Below are 27,739 nucleotides of genomic sequence, written 5' to 3' on the forward strand. Positions count from 1 at the left end.
GGATTTTATAGCATATGATAATAACATATTACACGAGAACAAGGAACACCTAGCTAGCTATATATGCATGTCTTTTTCCATGACACTGTGATCATGTCTAAGTTCGTATACATGAAATCTGACTAGACTAAAACTTGTATTAAAACAGGAAAATATTTATATATATATAGATAGGTAGGCACTATATACTACCTCTATTGATTATTACTTATGTACAGAACCCAATAATGAAAGGAAAGAACCATGAATAGAATAGAATGGTTCCCAACCAAAATATGCCTTCCAAACCAATGAGCCTAAACTGATTAAAAAGGTATAACAACATTAGTAGTAGCAATAGTAATTAGAGACTAAGAAAAATAAGAAGAAGCCAAGGTCATGAGTAATGGTATATAGCTTAGAAGGCTCTCTGATAAAAACCATGAATCTTCTTCCATGAGTCCTCCCTCTGCATCTTCAGCTGCTTGTAGAAATTGCCAATAAAATTTTCGGCTTTCGTAAAAAGCTCCTGGCCAGTAATTTCCCCACCTTCTTCTTCTTCTTCCTTCTTCTCATCATTATCAAAGTCTTCTTCCTTCTGATGACCACCTCCAATGAAAAAGAGGCTAGGCATGGAAGGACATTTCTTTACTTTATCTGCTTTAACCGAACCAACAATCTTTTGAGAACGAGTTTTCTCTACAATTTTTACCTTTTTCTCAGAAGTGGTGATACTAATATCAATACTTTGACCACCTCCATTAAGCTTTTCTTCAGTTTTATTAATATTGGCAAGATTCACAGTTTTCTGAGGAGAGGCTTCTTCTGAGGCTATTATTCCAGGCTTTTGATGAGGAACAACATAAGTGTTCTTGAGATTGTTGTCTTCTAAAGGCTTGGAAAAGATTAATGAGAGAAGGCCTGCCTCGGCTCCTAGGGAAATGATAAGGAGGTTGGTGATGAAGTAGAGATAGGTAGGCCTTAGTGATGAGGATAGAAGAGGTGCAATGATAAGAAGAATTGCTAGGAGTGAAAGCACTAGGACTTGTGATTTCTTGAACTTGTTGTCCATAGCTGGTTTTGATGAGGGATGCAACTCAAGAATCAAGAAGGATGTAGCAGGCTTAATCCTAGAGAAGAAAAGATGAAGAAGAGTGAGGAAGGCCTGAAATTTGTAGTAGTAAACAGGTACCATATAGAGATATTTATAGGAAAAGAGAGAGACAAGTTGATGGTATGTTGAACTTGTCATTTTTTGGCTGCGTGAAAAATTATTATCAGTTAATAGAAAAATGAAAATAAAATTCACAATTTTCTTTCATGCCTTTATTTTTATCTTAGCTTTATTATCAAGTGATCATGACCTTGTAACTATCCAATGCTATTCGTTAAATTAAAATAACTTTATTATATATGGCAGCTATATACAACTTTTGTTCTCATCATGCAATTCATATCAAATCCACACTACACTAACTTTATTTACAGCTATACTTATTACTTACAAAAAATTATATTAATTATCTTGTTTGGGTTAGATTAGAAACTTAAATAGCTTGAAAATATTTATGAGTGTATATATATATATTTATGTGTCCTTTTCTCATATAGTGTGCAATGACTATTTATTAAGATTCTCCCTAAAAGAGACTACCATTCAACGTTGGGCATTGTCAGCCATTAAGAAGTTGCAAAAGCCAAGGATAATATAGATAAAGAGAACATGCAAGAGGGAAAGAGATTTAATACAATTGGACAATGCTTGATAAGGTCGGTGGAATAACTTTTCTTTTTCTGTATTTATTTCTTCATTTCTATTCTTCAAAATATATGGAAAAATTACACATTTTGCACTATAAATTTTAAAAATATTTGAAAAATACGAATAACAGTTCTGGAATAACAGTTATATAATCGTCTGTTACATTTTTCTTTTTAATTTGTAAATATTGTTTACAAAAGGGCTTCTTTGCAAAATAACCTATTTTTTAAAGTTATTTTGCACTCTAGCCTAGTTTTAGTAATTCTTTGCAAAATGTCATCTCATAATTTAAATAGCTAGCCGAAAATTTAGACAGCAAATCGAAAAATTCAAACAGCCAGTTGAAAATTTTAGACAGCTGGTCGAAAAATTTAGACAACTGATCATATTTTAGACAGAGGTCATTTTGCAAAAAATTATCAAAAGTAGGACAGAGTGCAAAATCACTTAAAAAAAGAGGCTATTTTCACCAACTTCTCTTTACAAAATTATAATTGTTATACCCATTTTTGGAGTATCACAATCCATCAGTCAGGGTCATGCCAAGGGCAAGTCAATTGTAACTTTGTATAATTTTTTGGGCAAGCCCAATAGCTTAAGCCTACACTCAAATGTAATCCTAACTCTTCAATATAAATAAGACGAGTAGGGACCAAGAAAGGGGTTCTCCATCTTCAAAAGGACCAAATAGCTAAAAGCTAAATACAAAATGTAATCTATGGCTTGCAAGATCAAGGGCAGTGACTAAGTGGATGTAGACCATCTTTTTTTTGGCTGAACAACTATAAAGCTCTCTCTCTATCCATTATTTCAGGGCACTAGATACATCTCATATACTTTATTTAGGTCTCACAAATCTTCTCAATATTATTATTTGAGTGTAAGATGAGTTAACGAAAAAATGAGTCAACATTAACATATAGTTACCCATGTAAACTTTAGTTACAAAAAAATTGTATTGTTACAAATTTATAAATTTCGTTTACAAAAGAAAAAACTATGTATTTATTATTATGCTCATTCGTATTTTTGTAACTTTTTCCAAATTTTGTATTTTTATATATTTTTAAAATTCTTAGATAATTTTATGAATTTCCCAACAAAATATTTGATATGGAAGGAAGCATGATTAATAGCTTCCTAATCCAACAAACCGCATAAGCATGTGGTTTATGGGGCCATAGACATATTGGTTGAAAAGCTTGGTCCCTTATGGCTGGTATGATGTGGAGCCCAAACAAGAAAGGCCCTCAGCCTTTTGGGATCTTTGATTTGGACTTGGACCCCCTTTGAAGAGAATCCTAACCTCTATTCCCACAAGTCCCACTGGCACCAGTGCGGGTGTGGTCCCCTTCTACCTTCCATCTAAGGTTCACTTGACTTTTATTTGTGGATCTGGATTGGGCTTTAACCATCCACCCTGTCCTACAGATTGTCCCGAAGTCCCACCCATGAATCCATGAACCATGATCACAGTCTTTTTCTGTCTCAGTATATATAAATATATATTTTTTTCAACATTCCTCTGTTCTGTTTAATTCTATTTGGTCCAACTTCTACTACAAAACGATCACATAACATTAGCACCGGTAAGTAAGAATTATTGTAGTTTTAATTTGGTAAATTGACTTGTATATACACCGTTATACCTTTTTTGAATTGGATATAGCAGTCTTTTTTGCTATTTTCTGGTCCAGCTTATGCATAATTTTTTAAAAGAGTTTTATCCTTTATCTCCTTTCCTAAAAAGTAGATAGGATTATCTTAAATGGTTGAATTGAATGTACATTAACCAAAATGAGTGTACAAGCTACGCTTAAGTATGCCTCACTTTTCAATATTGTGGCCCAATAATATATAACTTAATTTTACTAATGATACAAAATAATTTAGAATTCTCTGAAGCCATTAATTAAAAATAAATGATAAATATCATGTTATATAAAACAAAAACAACAAAGTTATTTTGTTACGATTTCTTCAATTATGTTGTATATACCTACAAATATGGGATACACATCAAATATCCTTTATGATAGAGAGAATTGGTAAATTGAACCCAACCTACTACATGACTATAACCACGAGTCTTTTGCTCTTTTTTATCTTTATAAAGATTCTCTTTTCTCTTTAGATGGATATGAGGCTTGAAATAGCATAAAACCAAATCTTTATAGGAAAAACATATATGCCCTTATCCTTTTGTATAGGGAAGAGCCAAATAACATGTAGCTCACTGCTTTAAAATAGACCTTAGCAAATGATGCACTCTCTCATCTTTATAATTTCCTATCCATAGCAACTATATGAATGTATATTTAAAAATAAAAATAATAATAATAAAAAACATGATAATGATGTTTAAAATAACACAAAATGTCAATTTCCGGAGGATTGGTATGTATCTGAGTGGACACATAGTTAACACCATCAGCCAAGCTATAAAATATGGTATGCCTGTATTTTCTATTTAGTAAAGGCTTAATAGACCACAGCACCTTGACCACTATTATATATAGTCTTTATACCTCCAAACTTGCATCTTTCAAAATTCACCACAGCTTGGTTAGGATGAAGACTAGCTAGAAGGCTCCTATGTTATCACACGGGGAAGACGTATGCTGAGATCATCTAAACTGGACAGTCTTGTATTGTTAAACCATGCTCATTCGCCAAATGCAAAAGACAAATGAAAACACAAATGAGGAGAGAAATACTCAACTGCTGATTCTTCTCAGTCAACGGGAATGGTGGCCAAGAGTGTTTAAACGAAATTGTGTCTTTTGTCTCTTTCATATAAGAGACAATAATCATTGCAAAGTAGAAAAAGCTTAATATCACAACTTTATTGAAGAAAACATACCGTATTCTTGTAAAACATCTCCATGTGATGAAATCATCTGGCCCAAGCCCAATAAAGTAGAGCCCAAAACAATATACATCCTATGTTTCCTATTTACTTGGGTATGGATCTAAACATATTGCATGGCTCACAAAATGAACATGTGAGTGTTTTGGGAACGGAAATTTCACTATTCATACTTAATAGTGTATAATATTACCAAAGAATTCTAACACTATTAATCTTTTCAATTTGATGATAAACATTTCTTTCATACCCAAAATACCCATTCCATTATATCAAGAATCATAAAACCTTCTCTTCTTCTCTCTTCTATCTCTCTCTCCCTCTCTCTCTTTCATTCTAATGAAATCATCCCTAAAACCCACATATTTGTATGATTTTCTTGTCGAAATCGTTGTTAGTCATCTCCATTGTCTCTGTTAAGTCGCCAATATCAAAGGCAACATCCATTTTGAGGGTTTTTGGATGAGAAAAGCCATAGGTAAGAATATTGTTCATTTTATGTGTTGGGTATTGTTTGTTTACATTTTTTTGGCTATTTCGAACAAATCTGAGCCTATATTGGTGTGTTTTGGGGTTTTTTTTAGAGAGATTTTGCGATTGGCTTTTTCTAGGTTTTCTGCAGCTTGTCTGCTCAATAGGAGCTTGATAACGTTTCGATAGAGGCTCGATAGTATGTAGAAGAAGGTTCTTTTATGAGCTTGATGCTGCTCGATATAGTTTGATTATAGCTCGATAGTTTTAGGCTTTGTTGCTCGATTGTGCTCGATGGCAACTCGATAAGGGTTTGATTGGACCCTAGAATATTTGGTGTAGTTGTTTTCTCGATATGTGCTCGATAAGAGCTCGATAGGGGTTTGATGAAGGTTTTGGTTAGGTTTATGTTCGGTTTAAAACTTTTAGCTCGATACGAACTCAATAAGATCTCGATGAGGGCTCGATGGTAACTCGATAGAGTTCGATTGAAGCTCAATAAAGCTCGATCATATTCTTTTTTTCATGAATTTGTGAAAAATTGACAATTTTTTAACAATTTCAATGTTTTTTCTCGAACACATGTTCCATTATCTACGTTTTTTTATCCTACAATGGTGCTTGGGAATTACAAGGGAATAAGTGGCTTTTCAAGGACCATCAATGCATGGTGATACCGATGGAGGATACTGTAACGTACTTGCAACTTCTTGACATATTGCACAAGGAACTTAAAGTTGATAAACAGATGTATGAGTTAAAATTGGAGGTTCCTTACACATGCGGCGACCAACCATTTACACCCATTCATGTTGAAAGTGATCTTGGCGTTCGTGCATTCTTAGGAGTAACATTTAAAGAAATGTTAGTCTTGTGTGTCACTCCTGTTAAAAAAATTGTCATTGCAGCATATTCCACTCCCGGACCTGAGGGAGCAGCCATTACTTTAGGAGGTCCTATTGGTGACCTAAGGGACAACTAGTATGAGTACAACCCCTATGTGAATGACGATCCAGTAGCTGAACATAATGAGGACTCAGGATACGATTCAGAGGCATATTATAGTGCAGAAGTGCCGATTGACATGTCTAATGATTTTCAAGTCGAACAAGTACAAAAACAGCCAGTACGTCCTATTGCATGGGCGAACCCACCAAGTCAAGGACGTCTAACATCTGGCACCAGCTCTAATTGTCCTTGTGGAACAGAATATAACAATACAGGGTACGTTCCAATATGTTCAGCAGAAGATGGAGTGCTCCCATGTTTACAAAAGAAGATATCATAGCTTCTAGTCGATCTGAACACTCTCATCCGGTGTACCGTTGAGAGAACTACACCTTAGGAAGACTTTTGAGAACAATAAGATGGAATTGAAAACCAGAGCGGCTCTCTTCGTAATGAAGAATAATTTTGAGTTTATGGTTAAGAAGTCTGGTACTGATGTGTTGTATATCACCTGCAAGGATCCTGATTGTGATTGGAGAATAAGGAGGAAAGAAGTAGCGCGATCGAAGATGTTTGAGATCATTATTTATAATAATGTACATATTTGCTCACTAGAATTGCGACAGAAAGACCACCGTCAAGCAACACCTTGGGTCATTGGGCACCTTATCAAGAACAAATATGCTACTCATGGCACTAGCTACCCATCAAACAGCATAAAGGAGGATATGTAGAATAATTTTGGGATTGATATGAGTTATATGAAGGCTTGGAGATGCAAAGAAAAGACACTCGGTTATGTCAGGGGGACACCTGAAGAATCGTACTCCAAGTTACCTTCTTACTTGTACATGCTGCAGCAAAAGAATCTACGTACAATAACTGATTTTGTCACAGATGGCGGTCACTTTCTTTACTATTTCTTCTCACTTGGAGTTTGTAGAAAGGGATTTACATCATGTCGTCCTGTTATATGTGTGGACGACACTTTCTTGAAGTCAAGGTATGGTGGCCACATGTTGTGTGTTATTGCATTGGATGCGAATAACCACATTTATCCAATTTCTTTCGCGATTGTTGACAGTGAGAATCATAATTATTGGAAGTATTTCATGATGAAATTGAAGGAAGCCGTTGAAGTTGTTGATAATCTGACTTTTGTATTAGACATGCATGCTAGCATTATTCATGATCTTGAGTTGGTCTTCCCTGATGCCTACCACAGTGCATGCTACCATCACATAAGTATGAATGTAATCGCTAAGTTCAAGACTGATCACTGTCACAAGGAGATGTGGAATGCAACATATGCATTTCAGAAGTCAAAATTTCACAAGTTCTTCAACAATATAAATAAAATGGATCCTGCCATAGCTCAATATCTTGAGAGTATTGACTTTGATAAGTGGACTCGTGCTTACTTTCCTGGGAATCGATACAATGTAATGACAAGCAACTACGCTGAAAGTTTCAACAACAAAATTATAGATGCAAGAACCTTCCTAGCCACTACTTTTGTGGAATTCATTCGTTTCACAATTCAGTCATGGTTTGCTGCGCGTTGTGAGGAGGTAGAGAAGTGCAAGTCCAAATTAGCAACAATATATGAGAAAGATGTCTCAAGCATTGCGGATGATGCAAGGTACTTGAAAGTCCATCATCTTGGACAATTCGAATTTCATGTGGTAGATCCAGAATGAGGCATGTTTTAAATAATGGGTTACATTTGTGTTCATGGTGTGGCTGCGGCCATCCTGTGCGGTGTCAGCATTTACTCACTGTGTTCCCCATATTACACTACTGAGATGTGGAGGGAGTCTTACAAAGAAACAATTTACCCAACTGGCAACGAGGATGATTGGGAAGTTCTCGAGAACATAGAGAAAATGCAAGTTGGGGTTCCTGTTGAAAAACAACTAGTTGGTCGGCCGAAGAAGAAAAATGTGGGAAGAAGGAAGACAAACCGCATTCCATCGAATGGCGAAATCATTCGCAAAGAGCGCAAGTGTAGTATGTGTAGTGGTCTTGGCCACAACATGGCTACATGCAAAGCTAGGCCATGTTATGTTAAGCTCAATGTAAACTCGATGAGCTTGATTGTAGCTCGACATGAACTCGATGTTGACTCGATAGTAGCTCGATATGAACTCGATAATATGGTTGTTAACTTAGCTTCTAAACTGACTTCAAATCTTAGCTCGATATTAGTTCAATAATGGTTCGATATAGCTTGATATTATTTCGATAATGGTTCGACATAGTTCGTTAACAGTTCGATAATGGATATGAAAATGATATTCCTCGATTAAAGCTCGATAGTAGTTCAATAATAGTTCGATATAACAATACATGGAACTGAAAGTTACAAAATAAAGTGAACAAAAAACTGCACATGTAAATACCCTGTAAATATACAATCATCAAGGTAACAAATTTTTATACCACAAGTCTATGGTCCACTTGTTCTTGAACACCTCTATATTTTCATCGCAGATGGTTTCCAATGGAAGTCCATGAGATGCTCAATATACTTGACAGCATACACACCACAATCCCTACTGTAAAAAAAATGTAAACATTAAGTGTACAATACTATAATTTTACTTAGAAACAAATATAGTATGAAGATGATGTTTGTTGCCTTCTCTTTGACTAAGTAAGCACGTGTTTCTGTTTGTGATGCCATGTGAACCGATGCGACCTCTTTCCTGCTGTAGGAATCTTCAACATCAAGCTATCAGTGAACAGTTTACTCTACATCAATAGAGAAGGAAGAAAAATGCACCTTGGATTCATAATTTCCTCTAGCTTTGCGTCACTAATCATCGAGTTGTCTAAATCATAAACAGTGAGAGTCCAACTAGAAATAGAAGCCTCAATGGCAAATCAATGTTGTTGTTCATAGTTCTGGCACCAATATACATCCTCAACTCCTCCCCAAGATGCCAGAAACTACTGCTAGATGCCGATCAACATGGACATAATGCCAGAATCCCACGTGTACTTTGTTTTGTCGACAAGGTACCACTTGTGAGAAATAAATGTTCATCACAACAACATTCTGGCGATATGTGTTGGGAAAATACTTGCGACGCATACGAAGCATGTGTTCTGCCGCATCAATATGCTTCAAAGAGAATACGATATAATAAAGTTATCAAATAACATTATAAATGGCTAAGAAATAATGCATAAACGAATAAATTGAATTATAATTGAGCACTATCAAGCTAATATCGAACTAAACATTGAGCTCATCGAGTCCAAATCAAGCCCCATCGAGCTCATATCGAGCTATTCTCAAACAGTAAACAACAGCTCCATCGATCTACTATCAAGTTCACATCGAGCTAATCTCAAACAGTAAACAACAACCCTAGTTTAACACCCCTATCGATCTACTATTGATGATAAGTCTACAAAATAGAGTTATTTTACCACTTTTTATGTGCTAATTGTTGCTTAATTCTTGAGTTTTTAATTGATTTATTAAGTTTTAAAGTAATTTTGAATTTATTAGGTTTATTTTAATTTTATAGATTTTTGTATGTTTTTATAGTTATTTTGTTGTAAAATTTTATAGTTTAATTATTTAAATTTAATATTGTTAAGTTAGAAGTAAAAAAATTTGCAATTTTGAACTTAAATGTTAAATATAAATTAAGTTATAATTAATATTTTCAAAAGAATTAATTTGATTTATTTTATACTTAAAAATATTTGATTATGACTTAATTTATGTTTATTTTGTAGGAAATTGTTATATTGTTGGTGCTTGAAAAGCCAAGAAAAAATAAAGAAATTTTTTTGGCAAAACTGAAAAGAAAGAGCTAAAAATGTCATTTTTGAAGCCCATTCCGTGTCGTAGCCCGCCTGGCCCACTAGGCCCACCTGTGCTCCTCCCAGCTGCTTTCCAACTTGGGCCTGCCAGCAGCTTGCTTCTTTCGGCCCAGCTACATAAACCATACACTAGTCGTAGCTTCACCATTCCACTTCCCCCAGCCCACGGTTCCACCTGATGCAACTTGCCTCCAACAGCACCTCCAAGCAATCCGCATGCTCCCAGCCTACTGAAAACAGCCACCAACTAGCTCCTTTATTCCATTTTTTGAGCCCATAAAATTGCCACAATGTACTATTGTCCCCTATGTTCAAAAATGCCACTTTTTACCCCACTTTCTACACATTTTACTCCAAAACATCATCACTACACCCTATAATTTACTCCTATTTGCCATATTATAATTAATTCAATTAATTTAATCAATTTAATTAATTTAAATTGATTAATTTAATACTCATTTTTGGCTATAAACAAGGGATTTGGGGTGCATATTTTGGAGGAGGTTACCATACTACACATTCTACACTTTCAAAACCTCTCCATTCTCTTCTTCTTCTTTATTGTAAATTTTCTATGTGTTTTTAGAGGAAAAATTTGGAGGTTTCTCCTCCAAATTTTCTTATTTATGTTTGTAATTTTTAGTTTGTATTGGCTATTTTAGTTATGAGTTTCTAATCTTTTTAAGATTATTAAAGTGATGATGAAACAATATGTAACTAGATAGTGTTTATTTTGTATGTTGATTTCCCATTTTATGCAACAAAGTTTATGGAATTTTCTTCTTCAAATATCTTCTTTCATCTTAAATATCATGTATTTTGGATTGTTAGCACATATTTACACTTTGTTCTTCATTAGTGCTAAAACATAATATTTTTTGTGTAAGATGTGTCATTAAATTGTACACATCCATGCTTAGAACAAAAATATTATGTTTTGCCTTATAAATATTGTTCATTGATTTATTTGTTATTTCATTAGGTTGATTTACATTAAATACTTGGAAATTATAATTTTGAAAAGTGAAGAAAAACCTTATCTTTTTAGAAGTAATTTGTGCTTAAAATTCTAAATCTATTTGGAAAATGATAGTTTGATTTATTTTAGCTATCACTAAAACTTGGGAATCAATGTACTTATAAATATTATTGAACTTATATTTTGTGGATTCTATTATCTTAATAATCTTTCTTTTACTATCTTGATTTCTACTTTTAATTTATTGTCTTTTATTTTATTTTTATTGTTGCAAATTTTCATCAATCTTTGGAGCTAGGTTAGAATTTGTTAGTTTTGGTTTAAAATAGTTTTCTTTTCGATTTTAGACAACTCATTTGGGTTCGATCTCGTGCTTACACGAACACTATATTTCATATACGATTCGTGTGCTTGCGAGTTATAAATATTTAAAACATACTCATTTTGGGTCCATCAATTGAGCTCCATTAAGCTCACATCGAGCTAATCTCAAACGGTAAACAACAACCTTAGTTTAACACCCCTATCGATCTACTATCAAGCTCCATCGAGCTCACATCGAGCTAATCTCAAACATCAAACACAACGCTAGTTTAACACCCCTATCGATCTACTATCGAGCTCCATCAACCTCACATCGAGCTAATCTTAAACACTAAACAACAGCCCTAGTTTAACACCCCTATGGATCTACTTTCGAGCTCCATAGAGCTCACATCGAGCTAATCTCAAACAGTAAACAACAACCCTATCGATCTACTATCGAGCTCCATCGAGCTCACATCGAGTTAATCTCAAACAGTAAACAACAGCCCTAGTTTAACACCCCATCGAGCTCTCATTAAGCTCATATCGAGTCAATAAAAACAGAACTTGTAAAATTGAAAAGAAAACATAATTTCTTAACATTAGGTATAAACGGCTTACCCCATCATTGAGCCACGACTAGGGTGTCTTCCACGTCAGAAACCATGCTGGACCGTGATTCCCAGTCTTTACATCCCTCGGGGTCTTGTTGGGGATGTCTCCAAGCATTCACTTGGACACTGTCCTATACTGTTTATGATCAGGCTTCTTGAGAGGGTCCAACACCTGTGTAGCCTCTTCTGGTGCAGCTGCATCAGTGCAAGGTCTTTTCCTCGTGGGATCAGTGTAATCCTCAAACCAATATGGCTTGCGTCTTTGGCGTCTAATCCTCTTAAACTGAACCCCAGCAACATCCTCAAGGTTGACAATAACAACTCCCGGAGTCGCAACATCAGGTGTCACAATGATGGTAGAAGGCGTGGATGGATCATCAACATAGTCCAGAGGAATATCCAGTGACTCTGAGTCTTAATATCCAGTGACTCTGATACGGGACGAGCCTTAGGTTACCTCTTTATGATTATTGTATCCAAGAAGTTGAATACTGGGAGGCGCATGGCTTAATATTTTGGTAAGTGAGAGATGATAGTCAGAAGCCAGAAGCACTATTATGACTCTAGGATATCCTGAAGTTAGTATGAAGGAATATAGTACGGACCCTAAAGGTGGATCACCTCATACTGCAGATGAGGTGAGTGGATGAGAAAAGTTGTGATTTGACCTATTGGGTTAACACGCTATGGTTGGTGTAAGTGAGATGTCAAAAGAGGGAGTGGGTACCAAAGGAGACCGTACATCCCCACTGGGCACCAAAGTCAACAATGTTAGATTAATACCCTTAGGTTCCCAGGTTCGGGAAGAAGGTCATAAAGGGTGATGGGTATAAGGTTTGAATTTGGAAATAATGGGTACCTTTAGAAAATAGATAACCTGAAAGTGTAACTCGGGCTTTGGGTGTTACTTTACTGGAGGATATTAAGTTCACAAATTTGAGTATGGGAACGTAGGATTCCAAGATTTGAGACTTTATGCTTCTCCGAATATTATGGACTAAGAAAGGTAAAGGAGTGTAGGAAAGGAGGAAGAAATGTTGACCCTAGATTTGGATAGATCTGAAAGATCGTAATAAGGACTAGGCCAGGGGCCTACAGTTAGCCTTACCCTAGCATGGGTAAAGGCTTATGAGGTGTTGCTAGTGTTAATGTTAAGGGAAGAAGTGTGAATACCACCCCTGATTGGGCAAAGAGGCCTTGGGATTTCAAGGAAATTTAGTGTGCAAGGAAAAGCCAGGGGAACTCTAGACATTAGAGATAAGGTCATACAGATTAAGACTAGCCTACTTGTGAATGTGTTGCAAGTAGTGGCAAGGTAAAGGATCTGATTTTGGGGTTATAGTTAGGTTTGTGGAATTGGTATCCCGAGATGTGTGAATAAATTTCAAGGACGAAAGTTTAATAAGGAGGGCATAGTTGTAACATACCAAATTTGCTAATAAGACTTAGTGCCTTGATTAATGTGTTGGGAGGGCAATAATCAATTAAATTATGTTAATACATGGATTGAATGATTGTGTAATTAGAGATGCATGTTTAGGTGAATTAAATATGCATGTGGGGCCATTTTGGTTAATAGAGGCATAATTGTAATTTTGACCCATTGAGGGCATAAATGTGAATTATATGCATCTTGTACGTGATGCCACAAGATTGTGGTGATATATTTGCGATGTGTGATTTGAGATGGTCCTAGGGAGCGAATTAGAGAAATACTCACAACGAGGTCGAGTACCCGGCTCGGGGGAATCTAGAGGTATTATGAGAACAAAGTACATATTCGGGATTACGGGTAACGAGTAGTGATTTAGCGATTATTTGGGTATGTCAGGATTAAATGGGGATTTGTAGGAACACTTGAGGAATTAGTGGGATGTGGCAAATGACGGGATTGCCCTTGGTGGCATTAAGGGATTAAGGGTGGACTTAAGGGTGTTTTGGACATGAGGTCATTGAGGATAGACTTAAGCTAACCTATACTCTAGAACTGACCAGAAAATAGAGGAGAAGATACACACAAACTCTTAGTCTCTCTCTCTCTCATGGTTCTCTCTCCCTCTCTTGGTCTTGGAGAAGCTTGGAGAATTTTGAAGAAATTGCCCAGAAGTTAAGGATTTGAGGCTGGGGATTTGAGGAAAGCAAGCTGGAAGTCTGAGAGTTAGCTTAGGTCGAATTATCTCAGAGGTTTTATCACTCAGGCTCGGGATTAGGAATAGTACTCGAGATCGCTTTGGATTGTCAGCTCGGGACACGAGGTAAGAGAATTGTTTGTGCCCGTAGAGATATGTTGTGTGTCGTGCTGTATGTATTGTTTATAGCTAGTATATCATAAGTGTGATTGTGGCTAGAAGCGGCAAGGGGACGGGATAGGTGTTAAGCAAGATGAATGCAGGCCACTAGGGCGAGGCCCTCTAAGGGTGTTGTACACACCCATAAGGTTAAGACCGCGGACCTAGTGCCTGAAGCGCACCTCGAGCGGAGGAGGCCACTGATGTGCTATGATACTGCTATGATGTTATGTTGTTGTGCTTATGTGTTGTTATACTGCTATAATGTGATGTTGTTGTGTTGTTGGGCCATCGTGTATCCTAATAACAATTTGCAAATTGTTTATTGCCTTTGATTAAGTATTTATTTGTTAAGATAAATTATTGTATGTTGTTCTTTGAGGTTCTCTTGCTGGGCCTTGGCTCACAGGGTGCTCTGTGGTGCAGTTAATGGCAAGGAAAAGGTCGATCAACCATGAGTTGGAGGGCCTGGAGCGGTGCGTACATGTTTTGCCTACCTGGCCGCCATGACTGGGGTATTTTTGAGGAGCGAGTTATAAATGTTGATTTTGTCGCTTAGGTCGACTATAAAGTAACTTTTTGAGTTGTAAATATGTTTCCAAACAGTATTTTGGGATCCCAACGTAACATTTTCGTGATTTAAATGAATGACCAATCTTTTAGACCAGAATCTTATTTAGATGAGTTTTCATTTTAATTAACCACACTTTTTGGTCTAATACATCGATTAGCGAGCTGATGACACCTTTTAAAATCACATGGTAACGGCTCTAAGGGAAGTAGGGCGTTACACATCCATTGAAGTCAATTGTATCACATTGCCTGAATTCTGATTTGGATTGGCATTTGAAGTTGAAGGGCACATTTTTTTATCATGTGGATCATCTGAAACATCAACCTTGTCTTCTTCCTTATTGTATTCACTCAAAACAGGATTGCAAACCTTTAGTCTTTTAGCAAAGGTGTCAATCAAGTCATTAGCTTTATCATTCAATATCTCAAAATCCTTCATATATGGTTGGCACTTCTCTAACTTAGATGCATAGAGGATATTATGTACGTCAATCTGTCAAATAAACATATAACAACTTAAATTTACCTTACCCATATTAAAATTAAATTCGCACATCACCAGAATGGTAATTTTGACTTACTTTTCCATGAGTAAGCTTCAATGCCTGACTAATCTCTTTGTATTCGGGCTCTTTTGCTTCTTGATGTAAGCAACGAGGAGTCGCATTTCTTTCTTTTTGGTTTGTAAATAAATTTCCAAGTAAATATATTGTTTCATGGCTTAGGTTCGGTTTTATTCTCTCCCATGGAGAAGAGGAAAAAACGGGTTCGTAAGCTTGCTATTCGGGTAGAAGACCAAGAGATACAACAGGAGCAAGATCAGAGAGATCCGAATAACTCTGGTCCTCATGATCTGGGTATTACTGACCTCAAATCGGATGGGTTGATTGATGAAGAAGGGGCTCGCGCCGAGGAGATTGGGTCCGGTTCTGAAGAGCCACGGATGCCTGGGATGAATTGTTCTCAGGAAGATGGTTTCGTTGAAAATGTGCCAGCAAACTCGGATTCACATGGGGCAAAGTGGGCGGATAGGGTTGAGGAAGGGGACTTTCAAAATTCAGCCCAGCGACAATGGCAGCAATTTTCAGCAAGAAAACTTTCATTTTCAGATCAGAAACTTGAGTTTTCTGAGCCTTTGTTCAAAGATGGAAGGAAATATGCAAGGATAGATGAAGAAGAGGTTAAGGTTCAAGCTGTGAATTGGAGTTCTGCTGTTATTTGTATGGTGCTAGGGGCAAATCCTCCCATGGCTGTTTTCGAAGGATTCATTAAACGAGTCTGGGGTCATTTAGGTATCGCTCAGATTTCTAGAATGACAATGGGATTAACCATGGTCAAATTCAATGATGAAGCAACAGGGGATCAAGTTCTTGAAGATGGTATCCTTCATTTTGATCGGAAACCAGTTATTATTAGGCCTTGGTCTGCGGATCTCAGCGCCATTCGCCTTGTTCGTTCAGTTCCGCTCTGGATTCGCTTGCCTGACTTAGGTTTGCAATATTGGGGCAGCAAATGTCTTAGTGCTCTTGTGAGAACGCTTGGAAAACCGATTATGGTTGGTAAATTCACTAGGGAGCGCTCAAGAATTCAGTTTGCTAGAGTACTTGTGGAGATGGAAGTAACAGATAATCCCCCTAGAACAATTCAATTTCTGAATGAGTTTGGTCAGATTATGGAACAAGAAGTGGAATATGAATGGCTTCCTATTAAATGTAAAGCTTGTAATGGTTTTGGTCATGCTGAGATGGAATGTCGAAGAGAGCTGAAAGCAAAATGGGTAAAAAAAGAACCGTCATCTAAAGAGGAGGTGAAGCCTAGGCCGAGTATTGAGGAGGAAATATCTACTGGTTTGGAGATTGCTGGTTTGGGTACTGTAGAAAAGGGAGGGGATCAGGTTAATATAACTGAAAAAGACAGGGACCCGGTCACTACTTCAGAGGGCAATCAGCCTAATTCTCGAGCTAGTTCAGTTATGGATATTGATAAGCAACACAACAGTAGATGGCTTACTAGCCTTTCATCCGAAATCTGGGCAAAAGGTTGGTTCATCTACAATGAATTCAGGGCAAGTACAAGATAAACTCAACCAGTTTCAGGCTCTTCAAGAGCATTTGTGTGGTAACAAAGATGGTATTCCCTTATCTATTTCTACTAATGGATAATAGTAATATTCTTAATTGGAATTTAAGGGGTCTGAGTAGTTCTAATAAGCATAAAGTTGTTGTGGATATTTGTAGTAGGTTCAAAATAGGTATTGGAGGTTTTTTAGAGACTAAGATGAAGGGTCCTAAAGTCCTGGATTTTATGAAGCAAAAGTTACCTAACTGGGATTTTTATACTAGTATGGTAACAGAGGGTAGGCTTTTGATTGTGTGGAGGAAGGTTTTTGTCAAGGTTACAATTCTTGAGGATTCTCCTCAATTTGTTCACTGTTTGGTTTCGATGGTGGGTCAGAAGCACAAGTTTTTTATCACTTTTGTCTATGGCTTCAATTCGTTAGAAGGTCGAAGGAGTTTGTGAGAAGGGTTACTTAGACTTTCTCTTGTGCGTGATGCTTGGATTATTTTAGGGGACTTCAACGCCCCTTTTCTGGTATGGATAGAGTTGGTGGTAATCCTATTTCTGGTGTTGAATTGGTGGATTCAGTTGGTTGGCTTGAGGAGGCTCACATGGTTCCCTTAAAAAGTTTAGGATCGTTTTTCACTTGGACTAATAATCAAAATGGTTCAACTCGCATTTATTCTAAAATTGATCATGCTTTTGTCAATGAAAATTGGTTTGATCTTTTTCCGTTTGCTTCTGCTGTCTTTAAATGGGAAGTTATATCATATCATTGCTCTTGTATTGTCAATATTCAGTCTAAGGTGAGTTTGGGTACAAAGCTGTTCAGGTTCTACAATTTCTGGGCTGATCATCCTCAATTCTTGGAAGTGGTGCGGTTCAGCTGGCAGTTACCTATTCATGCTACTGGTTTAAGGGCTGTTTTCTTAAAATCCCTGAGGCTGAAACACAGTTTAAAAAAGTTTAATCACAATACCTTTGGAGATATTGGTTTGAGTTTTGATATGGCTAAAGAAAAATATCAGGAAGCTCAGTTAAAAGCCCAAGCTTTCCCGACTGAGTTTTGCTACCAACAAAGTGCTAAAGAAGCTGCTGAAGCGTACATTATTCAAGAAAAAATGTTTTACAGTTTTTTGTCTCAAAGAAGTAAAGTGGACTGGTTACAGAAGGGAGACTTGAATACCTCATTTTTCTTTGCTTATTTGAAGCAAAGAAGAGCTGCTAATGGTATTGCTTCTTTTGTTAATGATCAGGGTCAGTTGGTGGATAGTTTTCCTGAGGTTGTCTCTCATTTTGTTGAGCATTTAAGAGGTTATTTGGGGAATCAGAGTTCAGCTTCAGGTAGCATCAATTTGGCTTGTTTAGATTTGGGTCCCAAGCTTTCTATTGATCATCAAACATTACTGTTAAAGCCCTTTTCAGCTAAGGAAATTCGGAAAGCTTTATTTGGTATTCCCTCTAACAAATCGCCAGGTCCGGATGGTTATGGATCTGGATTTTTCAAGGCTGCCTGGCAGATTGTTGGCAGCGAAGTTTGTTCTGCTATTAGTAACTGTTTTGAATCAGGGAATTTTCCATCAGACCTGCATGAAACTTCATTGTCCTTAATTCCTAAGGTGGCCAATCCTTCTCGAGCTATTGATTATAGGCCAATTGCGTGCTACACCACATTATATAAATGTATTGCTAAGCTCTTATGTTCTCGTTTGGCGTTGGTTCTTCCGGCTATTGTTCAGCCAAACCAGGGGGCGTTTATTAGAGGCCGTTCAATAGCTCATAATATCATGATCTTTCAAGATCTTATTAAAAATTACGGTCGAGCTGTTACTTCCCCAAGATGTGCTATAAAGATTGATTTGAGCAAGGCTTATGATACGGTAGATTGGCAATTCCTTGAGGATTTCTTAAAAGCTCTCTGTTTTCCTATGAAGTTTATAGGATGGATTATGATGTGTTTAAGGAATACTTCTTATTCTTTACTCATGAATGGTCGTGTTCAAGGTAAATTCAAGGGTAAGAAGGGGCTGCGTCAGGGAGATCCAATGTCTCCTCTTTTATTTGTTCTTATCATGGAATACTTGACTCGGAGGCTTCAACTAGCTGCTCTTGATCCCTCTTTCAGATTTCACCCAATGTGCAAGAGTTTAAATCTTGTTAATCTTTGTTTTGCTGATGACTTGATCATCTTGTGTAAGGGTACTCATTTGGCTGTCTTTTCCCTTAAGATTGCGCTTGATGATTTCAGTTTCGCTACTGGTTTGACCATTAATTCTGCTAAGTCTCAAATCGTTTTTGGTGGAGTCTCTTCTACTGTGCGGAATGTCATTTCTCAGGAGATGAATCTTATGGAAGGATCTTTTCCGCTCAAGTACCTGGGGGATCCTATGAGGCCAACTAAGTGGCATCATGAGGACTGTGATATAATTTTGCAAAAAATCAGATTAAGACTTAATTCTTGGTCTAGTAGACACCTCTCCTACGCAGGCCGAATGCAGCTTATCCATTCGGTTTTATTTGGTCTCCGTAACTATTGGATGAGTATCTTTATTTTACCTCAGAGTGTTGTTAAGGAAATTGAGAAATTGTGTCGTAGCTTCCTTTGGGGTAGTGCTAGTCTGAGAAGTCAACCTCATTTAGCCTCTTGGAAGAAGGTTTGCCTTCCAAAAGCGTATGGTGGTCTTGGTTTCAGAGATGGCGCTCTTTGGAACAGAGCAATTCTTGCCAAGTACATTTGGGCTTTATCTGAGCAGCCTGAGATTTTATGGGTTAACTCTATATATTTGAAAGGCTGTAATTTCTGGTGTTACACTTTGAAATCTGACTGTAGCTGGTATTGGAGGAATGCCACATAAGGGAGAAATTTGGTCTAACTGAGATTAAGGCAGCAGGTAGTTTTGGGAGGTTTCAGCCATCCAAACTGTATAATTCAGCTCAAAACCAGCAGATTGTAGATTACTATTCAACTGTCTGGTGCAAGCTCTCTTTACCTAAGCATAGATTCCTGCTTTGGCAAGTGATTAATGAGCAGCTCCTTACTAGGGATAATCTATTCAAGCTGCATATTGTGGTGCCTGTTCAATTGTGTCCGGTTTGTGGTTGCTTTCCTGAAAGTCACCAGCATCTTTTCTTTACCTGTTGTTTATCTACTCAAGTGCTTCATATTTTGTTTAGCTGGTTTGGGTTCAGTGCTTGGCCGAGTGATTACACTAGCTGGAGTGTTTGGCTAGCTCGTCCTCGGCGTGGTCTGCTGGCAGTCTTGCTGAATCTTGTTGTTGCTGCTACTGTGTACAACATTTGGAGAAATAGGAACATAAGTGTTTTTGATGACTATTCTATGACAGCTAACTGTCTTGTTAATGAGATTAAATCTGTAATTAAATATAGACTTTACTTGGTTAAGTTTAGAAATTTTTCAGTCCAAGAGCTTTCCTTGTTAAGGCATTTACAATGTAATTAGTGTTGGGGCTGTTGGCAAGTTTTCATTTTCGTTTTTGTAGTGCTTAGCACTCTGATTGTACAGCTTGTTTTGTTCAATGAAGATCCTTTCCTTCTTGATCAAAAAAAAAATATATTGCTTCATAAATCCTAACCTAAAAAACCAAAAATCAAAATAGATAAATTACACAAACTAAAGACAAGATACTAATGTCTAAATTCATTCAAATATGAGATTCAAATATATTAAACAACTAACCTGAAAAATATAAGGAAAACCATATAATTTGTATGATTCTTTGCTTTTTTTCTCCACCAACCTTATTTTGGTACTTAAGAGACTTTTTCTTCAAATTCGTCTTCAAACTATCTAATGTGAGATTATAACATAACTTACTCCATAGATATTTGTTAAAGACATCCAAGTCCTCAACAATACCCATGTTTTACTCCCCTATAGGTTATGCAAGCTCATGTGCAAGCACTACTCATTTCAAACAATAAAGCAAAGCAAGTCTCAAATGATCCCAATTTCTCTTTATATATTTCTTCTTTTTTTTTTTCAACTCCCCTGCTAGATTTTCTTCACTCATATCCACAAACATAGTTTCCAAATATCTAAGAGTAATGTGTCCTTCTACATCCCTAAAATACTCTTTTTTAAGCCCATTACCCTCTCTTAGACTACTCAAGTTTGGGTCATTAGATTTTCCGCAATTAAAGACACTAATCAATGTAAACTCGTGCATTGAAAACCTAACAGGCTTACTATCAATATCAAACCATAACTCATCTTTATTAGTTTGTACCCGCCTCTGTAAAAGAAAATGTATCAACTTTCCACTACTCTTCGCTAGATCAATTAGTTTAAGAAGATTACCAAAACAAGAAGCTGTAAATGCTTCCAAATCTTCATAACAAAGTAGTGATCGTATATTCCTCAACACTTGTATCATGTAGACTACAGATACACGACTTGCAAAATGTTCATTCTCCATCAATATCAGTCTTAGTGATGGTATGTCTAAAGATTTCACCTGTAAAATTATAACATTATGAATCAATTATATTCTTATTCTTACTTGTCCAACAATGATATCATTCTATTATTTATTTATATACCTTAGACAATAGCGGTGATGGTTTCAATGAATATTTTTCATTTGTTTCTTCTATTGCATGTATTGGAAGAAAAGATGATTTATGTGGAGACTTTCCAATTGCTTCTTCTATTGCTTGAGTTGGAGGAGAGGCCGATGTCATTGGAGATTTTTCTGTTACTTCTTTTATTGATCGTTTTTTAGGAGACGCCACTAATGAAGTGCTTGAACATCCAAACACCATTTTTCTTGTAATAATATTACTTGTAAAAATATTCAGCAAGACTTGAGACAAGTAATTTACAATTCAACAGTCCAAAACTAAATACCTATTACAAAAAATGAGACAAGCAATTTACAATTAACCTGTCCAAAATTAAGTACCTATTACAAAAACCGAGACAAGCAATTTACCCCATTCACAAACCATGCTCAAAAGCTTATTGTTACTACCATATATTTCTAATAAAAAACATACAACCAAATACTCTATCCCAATAAATTCAATCATGCATTGTGCCTATTCTAGTAAATATCTCAATTGATTTGTTCAGAAATTACAATTCATTACAATTCAGTGCAGGAAACCAATCAAAATTGTAGCAAATTATGTAAGTTGGCTATAAAACCTTATTTTCCTAATGCCTCTCATCAAATACATATATCACTAAGAAAGCTAATATGTGAATACTAATGTTAGTGATAGTATATATATATATACATATAGACTAATGGTACTTCAAATAACAATCCTTAAAAATATAAGTACTTCAACAATGAAATGTTGCTGAAAAACTCTCTACTGTAACTTATTTGGATTTGAGCCACTGCATCTTAATTGAAGTCCCGGCTCTTGAGGCAATTGGTTATTACTGTAGGAATCTTAAGAGGCTGACCAATGGATATTTGAATTGTTCACTTGTGAAAGCTATAAAGATAAAGAGGCTTTTGCTATTGCATCCACAATGCCTAAGCTCACACACCTTGAAATTTATGGTATCAATGTTAGTACTAAAAGTATAATGAGGATTCTATCAAGCTGCCCTGAACTTGATTTCTTGGATGTCCAAGGATGTTTTAGAGTTTTTCCAGATAAAAACATACTTAAAAAATTTCCTGCTTTGAACAAGATTCTTAAAAATCAGTAAAACAAAACATAAATTAAAAAAAAAAATACATAAACACATATATATATATATAGAGTAATATGAGTATTTAACAAAGTTAAAAAAATTATTATAAACAAGTCACTTAGAACAAGATGAATTCAACTGTATAAGTAAAATTTTCATTCTACCATTTTTGTCACGGAACCGCAATTACGAAACCAACGACCTCATCTTAGTAATATGTAGAATTCCAAATAATAATATAAAGTGCCCAAAAAAAGAAACTTAAACATCATTAATTAAGCAAAAAGAAGCATGCTGTGATATTTAATCATCAATTTCACCAAAAATTACGACAACACAACCAATCTAATCCTATGCTTCTCTCAATCATTTTATCAAACATCTACCATGCATAAACGAAATATTTAAATGTAAACCACAATATTCTTAAAAATCAGTAAAACAAAACATAAATTAAAAAAAAAATACATAAACACACATATATATATATAGAGAGAGAGAGAGAGAGAAAGAGAAAGAGAAAGAGAGAGAGAGTAATAGGGAGACGGGAAGGAGGGAGAAGAGTGAGTGAAGACTCCACCGAAGGGAGGGCTGGGCTTCGAGCCAGGACTGTCACCTCCTCATCCGAGCCACCCCTCAACTGAAACGACGAACGTTTGCCAGAAGACTCCACCGAAGGGAGGGCTGGGCTTCGAGCTCGGGTTGTTGGGAGAAAGGGCGAGGTGTGGCGACCTGGGCAGATTTTTTTTCTTTCATCCAGAGTTGTTGGATAATCTACATAGTATTCTTGGGCTACCAACGTGTTTTGGCATTCAGGTTTGTTTCGTTTCTGATATTGCTTATTACTTACTATATGGTGACATGAATTGTGTTCATTTTCCTATTAATTGAATGAACATGAGAGTATTTAAAACAAACACTGACATAAGCTATTTTGATGATAATGTTGTGGTTATTGTATAATATTCATAGGAAAAATAAATATGTTTTTGCATAATATATTGCTTGATGCTTTTCTTTTTTGTAGTTATCATGGTAAAATTGTGTAATTGTGAGTTGGTTTTAGATTTCAGTTATTTGGTTTTGTTGCATTTGGATTTGTAAAGCTGCTAAGTTTTGAAAGATAGGAAAAGAACAATAAATTACTTTGTTTCTTGCTCTGTAATTAGTTTAAGGCATTGCATATGGTTGGTGGGTGTTAAATTGATAATTTTGGAATTGCGGTTCTCATATATTGATTGACATGGTCTATGGTGGTAGTACTAATCCGTAGTAATTGAGCCAAGTTGCTCTTTAACTAAATTGTCTAAATCATGAATGTGATTGTTCTAATTTATTTACAAATGATAGTGACTATAAAGGGGTAGAATAATATCTATGCTGAACTGCCCATTTATACTAATGTTGAATGAAAATTTTCTCTAGATTAGAATGTGTAAATTAGTTATGTAATCCTTTTTACAGAAAGATTAGTCGCAAACATGGGAAGTGGAACTCTATTCAAATGGTCAAAAAATATCACTCCTTCCCAAGTTGAGCAAATGATACGAGCTGAAAAGGACATAAAGAAGGCCATTCTTGTATTTGATTCGGCCACAGCTGAGTTTGCCAATGGTTTTCGGCACAATCACAACACATTTGGTCTCATGATCTCTAGATTAGTATCCTCAAACCAGTTCAGATCAGCTGAGGCAATGCTTGTTAGAATGAAGGAGGAGAAGTGTGATATCAAGGAGGACATATTCATGTCTATCTGCAGAGGGTATGGTCGTGTCCACGGGCCCTTGGATGCTATCAGGGTCTTCCACAAGATGGAAGACTTTCAATGCAAACCAACCTCAAAGTCATACATTACTATATTTTCTATTCTTGTTGAAGAAAACCAGTTAAAGTTAGCATATAGGTTTTACCGGTATATGAGAGAAATGGGTATTCCACCTGTCCTCGCTTCCCTTAATATTTTGCTGAAAGCCCTCTGCAAGAATAGTGAAACAATGGATGCAGCTCTTCGTATGTTCCGTGAGATGCCCAGTCGTGGGTTTACTCCGGATTCATATACATATGGGACTTTGATTAATGGATTGTGCAAATTAGGAAATGTTGATGACGCAAAGGAGCTATTCAAAGAGATGGAGTCAAAAGGATGTTTGCCCACTGTTGTCACATACACTAACTTGATACATGGTTTGTGCCGGTCAAACAATTTGGATGAAGCTATGGGATTGTTTGAGGAGATGGAAAGCAAAGGTATCAGTCCAAATGTGTTTACTTACAGTTCTCTAATGGATGGCTTTTGCAAGGGTGGGCGTTCTTCCGAGGCATTGGAACTAATGCATAAGATGATAAGCAGAGGCCATATGCCCAACATGGTCACTTATAGTTCTTTGATCTATGGACTATGTAAAGAAGGAAAGCTTCAAGAATCTCTTGAAATTCTTGACAGAATGAAGCTTCAAGGTTTAAAGCCAGATGCAGGCCAATATGGAAAAGTAATAACTGGGTTTTGTGATATTAACAAGTTTCAGGAAGCAGCAAACTTTATTGATGAGATGGTTCTTGATGGAATCACGCCAAACCGTATAACGTGGAGCCTTCATGTTAGAATCCATAATATTGTTGTCCAAGGCTTATGTACCGCCAGCAACTTAGATCGAGCTTTTCAATTATATCTTAGCTTGCGTACAAGGGGTATCACAGTTGATACTAGGACATTTGACACTCTGGTTGAACATTTCTGTAAGAAAGGTGACTTGCATAAAGCTGCTCGAATAGTTGATGAGATGATGCTCGATGGATGTGTTCCAAACGAGGATACTTGGAGATCTATAGTTGATGGATTTTGGAACCGAAGGAAGGTACGAGAAGCTGCTGAGTCAGTGCAAGCTGAGCTATTGAGTGACTTCCTTGATCCCGGAACTTAATTCATATTTCCATAGTCAACTTGTTCCCACTTGAATACTTAATGAGAGAACTTGTTCCATGGTGGATAAGGTCCAACATAGAAGAGAGGCTCTGGTATGTTTATTGTTACTTGGTAATGAAACCATATTTTTGTTCATACATAACCGAAGATTCGCATGAAGTTAAGTTTAGGAGCCTTGCAGGTTCACTCACTTGGTTATCATGGCACAAGAAGCTTGTTGCAACTTCATAGTCTATCTAGTATGTCTTCGTTGCTTCATCTTATCTTTCTTTTTCAATTGGATTTTCGCGTTATATGTATTTTAATTGTTCTTATTCTTTCAAGAGTGTTTCTTATTGAACTTTGTTATGTATTTTGTGGCAGAGAAGGGGCACCGTGAAACCTGTTTTCTCAAAGGTGGCAGATTAATAGTGTACTCGTTCTGAGATATTTATTTTGTTTGTAATTGCCTCCTTAAGATTCAATGGCTGAATCTTTCCTAGGCAATACCAACAATATTTTCGTAGATTCAATTTGAGGGAATTCCCAACTTTTTTTTTTTGAAGGTTCGATCTGTACCATTTCGAACTCATAAAAATTGACATTCTTGGCAATACAACGAGCTACACTATTCGAAGAAGCCTTGAAACCCAGCTACTTTGCCTCTGAAGTAAGCTCATCCGCCAAGATATCTAGATCTACATGAGGATCCAAACAATTTTAAGCTAATGAAATTCTAAATTTATTATTTTTCCTACTCTTTCAATTCAATACTTAGCATATACAATGTGAGATATTAAAAAAAATAAGTCAGCACGTCCTTCACTTGGTAATTTTTTTGTGATGTGATTTGTCTTGTATAGCCAAACTCCACGGAACTCTCGGAGGTGTTTCACTCCTTAACTAAAAAATTATTTTTTTATTTTTTAAAGGAAATTTACTTGTTTAGTACTTTGTGTTTTTATAAAATATCATTTTGGTACTCTTTTTTTTTAATAATTCTCATATGGTACATTATATTTTAAAATCATACATATTTGGTACTTTAGACTTAGATTTGATAGATAAATTGTTATCAATATGACCAAACTGTCATCAGTTATATGTAATTAAGTAATTAAATTTAAATTTGGAACTTATATAATTGAGAGCAATCTCATTAATTTTTAAAACAATTATTAATTAAATTTGAGTTTAGGGTATCAAATATGTACGATTTTAAAATATAGGGTACCAAATATGTACGATTTCAAAATACAGGGTACCAAATGAACATTATTATAAACACAGATACAAAAATGATACTTTACAAAAACACATGGTATCAAATGGTTATCTACCATTTTTTAAAACCTAAAAATTGTTTTCTAAAAACAAGCAAGAGTGTTTGACATTGTTTTGAAAACAATTTTTAAAAACAAAGTTACAAAAAATAGAAAATTTGTTGTTCTCAATTTTTTTTGTTAATTTTTTTCTCACATAACTTTTTTAATTATTATTATCTCACATCATTTTTTTCTCTCATTAATTTATCTCTCTTCACTTTTTCTAACATCACTTTCTATCTCATCACTTTTGATCTCCTTATTTCCTCTCTCATCACTTATTATCTTATTATTTTCTCTCACCACTTCATATATACTCATTTTCTCTCCCCTCGTTTTTTCTATCTCATTATTTTCTCTCTCATCACTTTCTCTCTTCTTTTTTTCTTGCATCAATTTCTCTCATCTCAATTTTTTTTTCCGAAAATTTCTCTTCTTATTTTTCATCACCGTTTCTTTCACATTACTTTATCTCATTATTTATTACAAACTTTTAAAAGATTTTTCTTTCTGTAAATATATTTATTAATTTTTTATTTAAGATTATATTTTAAAAATTAAATTAAAAATTTATTTTTAGAAAATATTAATCAAACACTTGTTGATTTTTTAAAACTACAAAAACTGTTTTCTATTCTCATTTCTAAAACCACAATTTTGAAAACAAAAAACAGAAAACAACATCAACCAAACCCTGCTTCTGATGTAGTTGTTTCTAAGCATTTCCAAACAAATTGTTCTCTCCATATTTTGGAATTAAGGAATAGTCTATATCTTTTTAACCATGCATTTGGTTTAATGAAATCTGTCATTCTCTATATACAAATTTTCTGATGAATGTAGTAGTTATGTGGTATACAAAAGCCCATCGCCAAGAACTTTTGGAATCTAGTGTTGATGGTGTTATATTAATAGAAAAGAAAGCTGAAGGAATGGAAAAGATGTAATTCATATTCCTTGAATTAGAGAAAAGGGAAAAGAAGAGCTATATAGTGACATATAGCAGGACCACACAACACGTGGACTCTACTTAATAAAAGAGTAATGCTCAGTATAATAAAAGAAGCAAAGCACACACTTAAGGAAATTAATACACATTAATCATTGGTTTAACATCCCCTCAAACTCAATGAGTGAGTGATTAGTGCTCA

At 35.7% G+C, this 27,739-nt stretch overlaps 2 protein-coding genes across 3 annotated transcripts; both read left to right on the forward strand.

Moving 5' to 3' along the window:
* The first annotated feature begins 16,759 nt into the window (after positions 1-16,759).
* On the forward strand, positions 16,760-20,205 carry LOC133805450 (uncharacterized). The gene is made up of 4 exons (XM_062243634.1): positions 16,760-17,094; positions 17,202-19,458; positions 19,521-20,063; positions 20,191-20,205. Exons 1-4 carry the CDS (start codon positions 16,760-16,762, stop codon positions 20,203-20,205), a joined length of 3,150 nt encoding a protein of 1,049 aa, XP_062099618.1.
* A 2,644-nt stretch (positions 20,206-22,849) lies between these two features.
* On the forward strand, positions 22,850-26,011 carry LOC133803997 (pentatricopeptide repeat-containing protein At5g46100-like). Of its 2 annotated transcripts, none has more exons than XM_062242134.1 (4): positions 22,850-23,177; positions 23,826-25,376; positions 25,455-25,523; positions 25,648-26,011. In XM_062242134.1, the coding sequence occupies exon 2, from the start codon at positions 23,843-23,845 to the stop codon at positions 25,280-25,282; it is 1,440 nt and encodes a 479-aa protein (XP_062098118.1). In that variant the 5' UTR covers positions 22,850-23,177; positions 23,826-23,842; the 3' UTR covers positions 25,283-25,376; positions 25,455-25,523; positions 25,648-26,011. The 2 variants fall into 2 exon arrangements, with proteins under 2 accessions (XP_062098118.1, XP_062098117.1); XM_062242133.1 differs by having other exon boundaries at positions 25,466-25,523.
* Positions 26,012-27,739: the final 1,728 nt, after the last annotated feature.

The sequence above is a fragment of the Humulus lupulus genome, chromosome X (genome assembly GCF_963169125.1).
Source record: "Humulus lupulus chromosome X, drHumLupu1.1, whole genome shotgun sequence".
Taxonomy (NCBI): Eukaryota; Viridiplantae; Streptophyta; class Magnoliopsida; order Rosales; family Cannabaceae; genus Humulus; species Humulus lupulus.

Bases quoted from the DNA above. Each gene is read 5' to 3' on its own strand.
- LOC133805450 (XM_062243634.1), top strand. From the start codon at position 16,760: ATGGTATTCCCTTATCTATTTCTACTAATGGATAATAGTAATATTCTT. The intron at 17,095-17,201 runs GTTTTTTATCAC...GGATTATTTTAG, and splicing joins ATGGTGGGTCAGAAGCACAA to GGGACTTCAACGCCCCTTTT. The intron at 19,459-19,520 runs GTTAACTCTATA...ATCTGACTGTAG, and splicing joins AGCAGCCTGAGATTTTATGG to CTGGTATTGGAGGAATGCCA.
- LOC133803997 (XM_062242134.1), top strand. From the start codon at position 23,843: ATGGGAAGTGGAACTCTATTCAAATGGTCAAAAAATATCACTCCTTCC.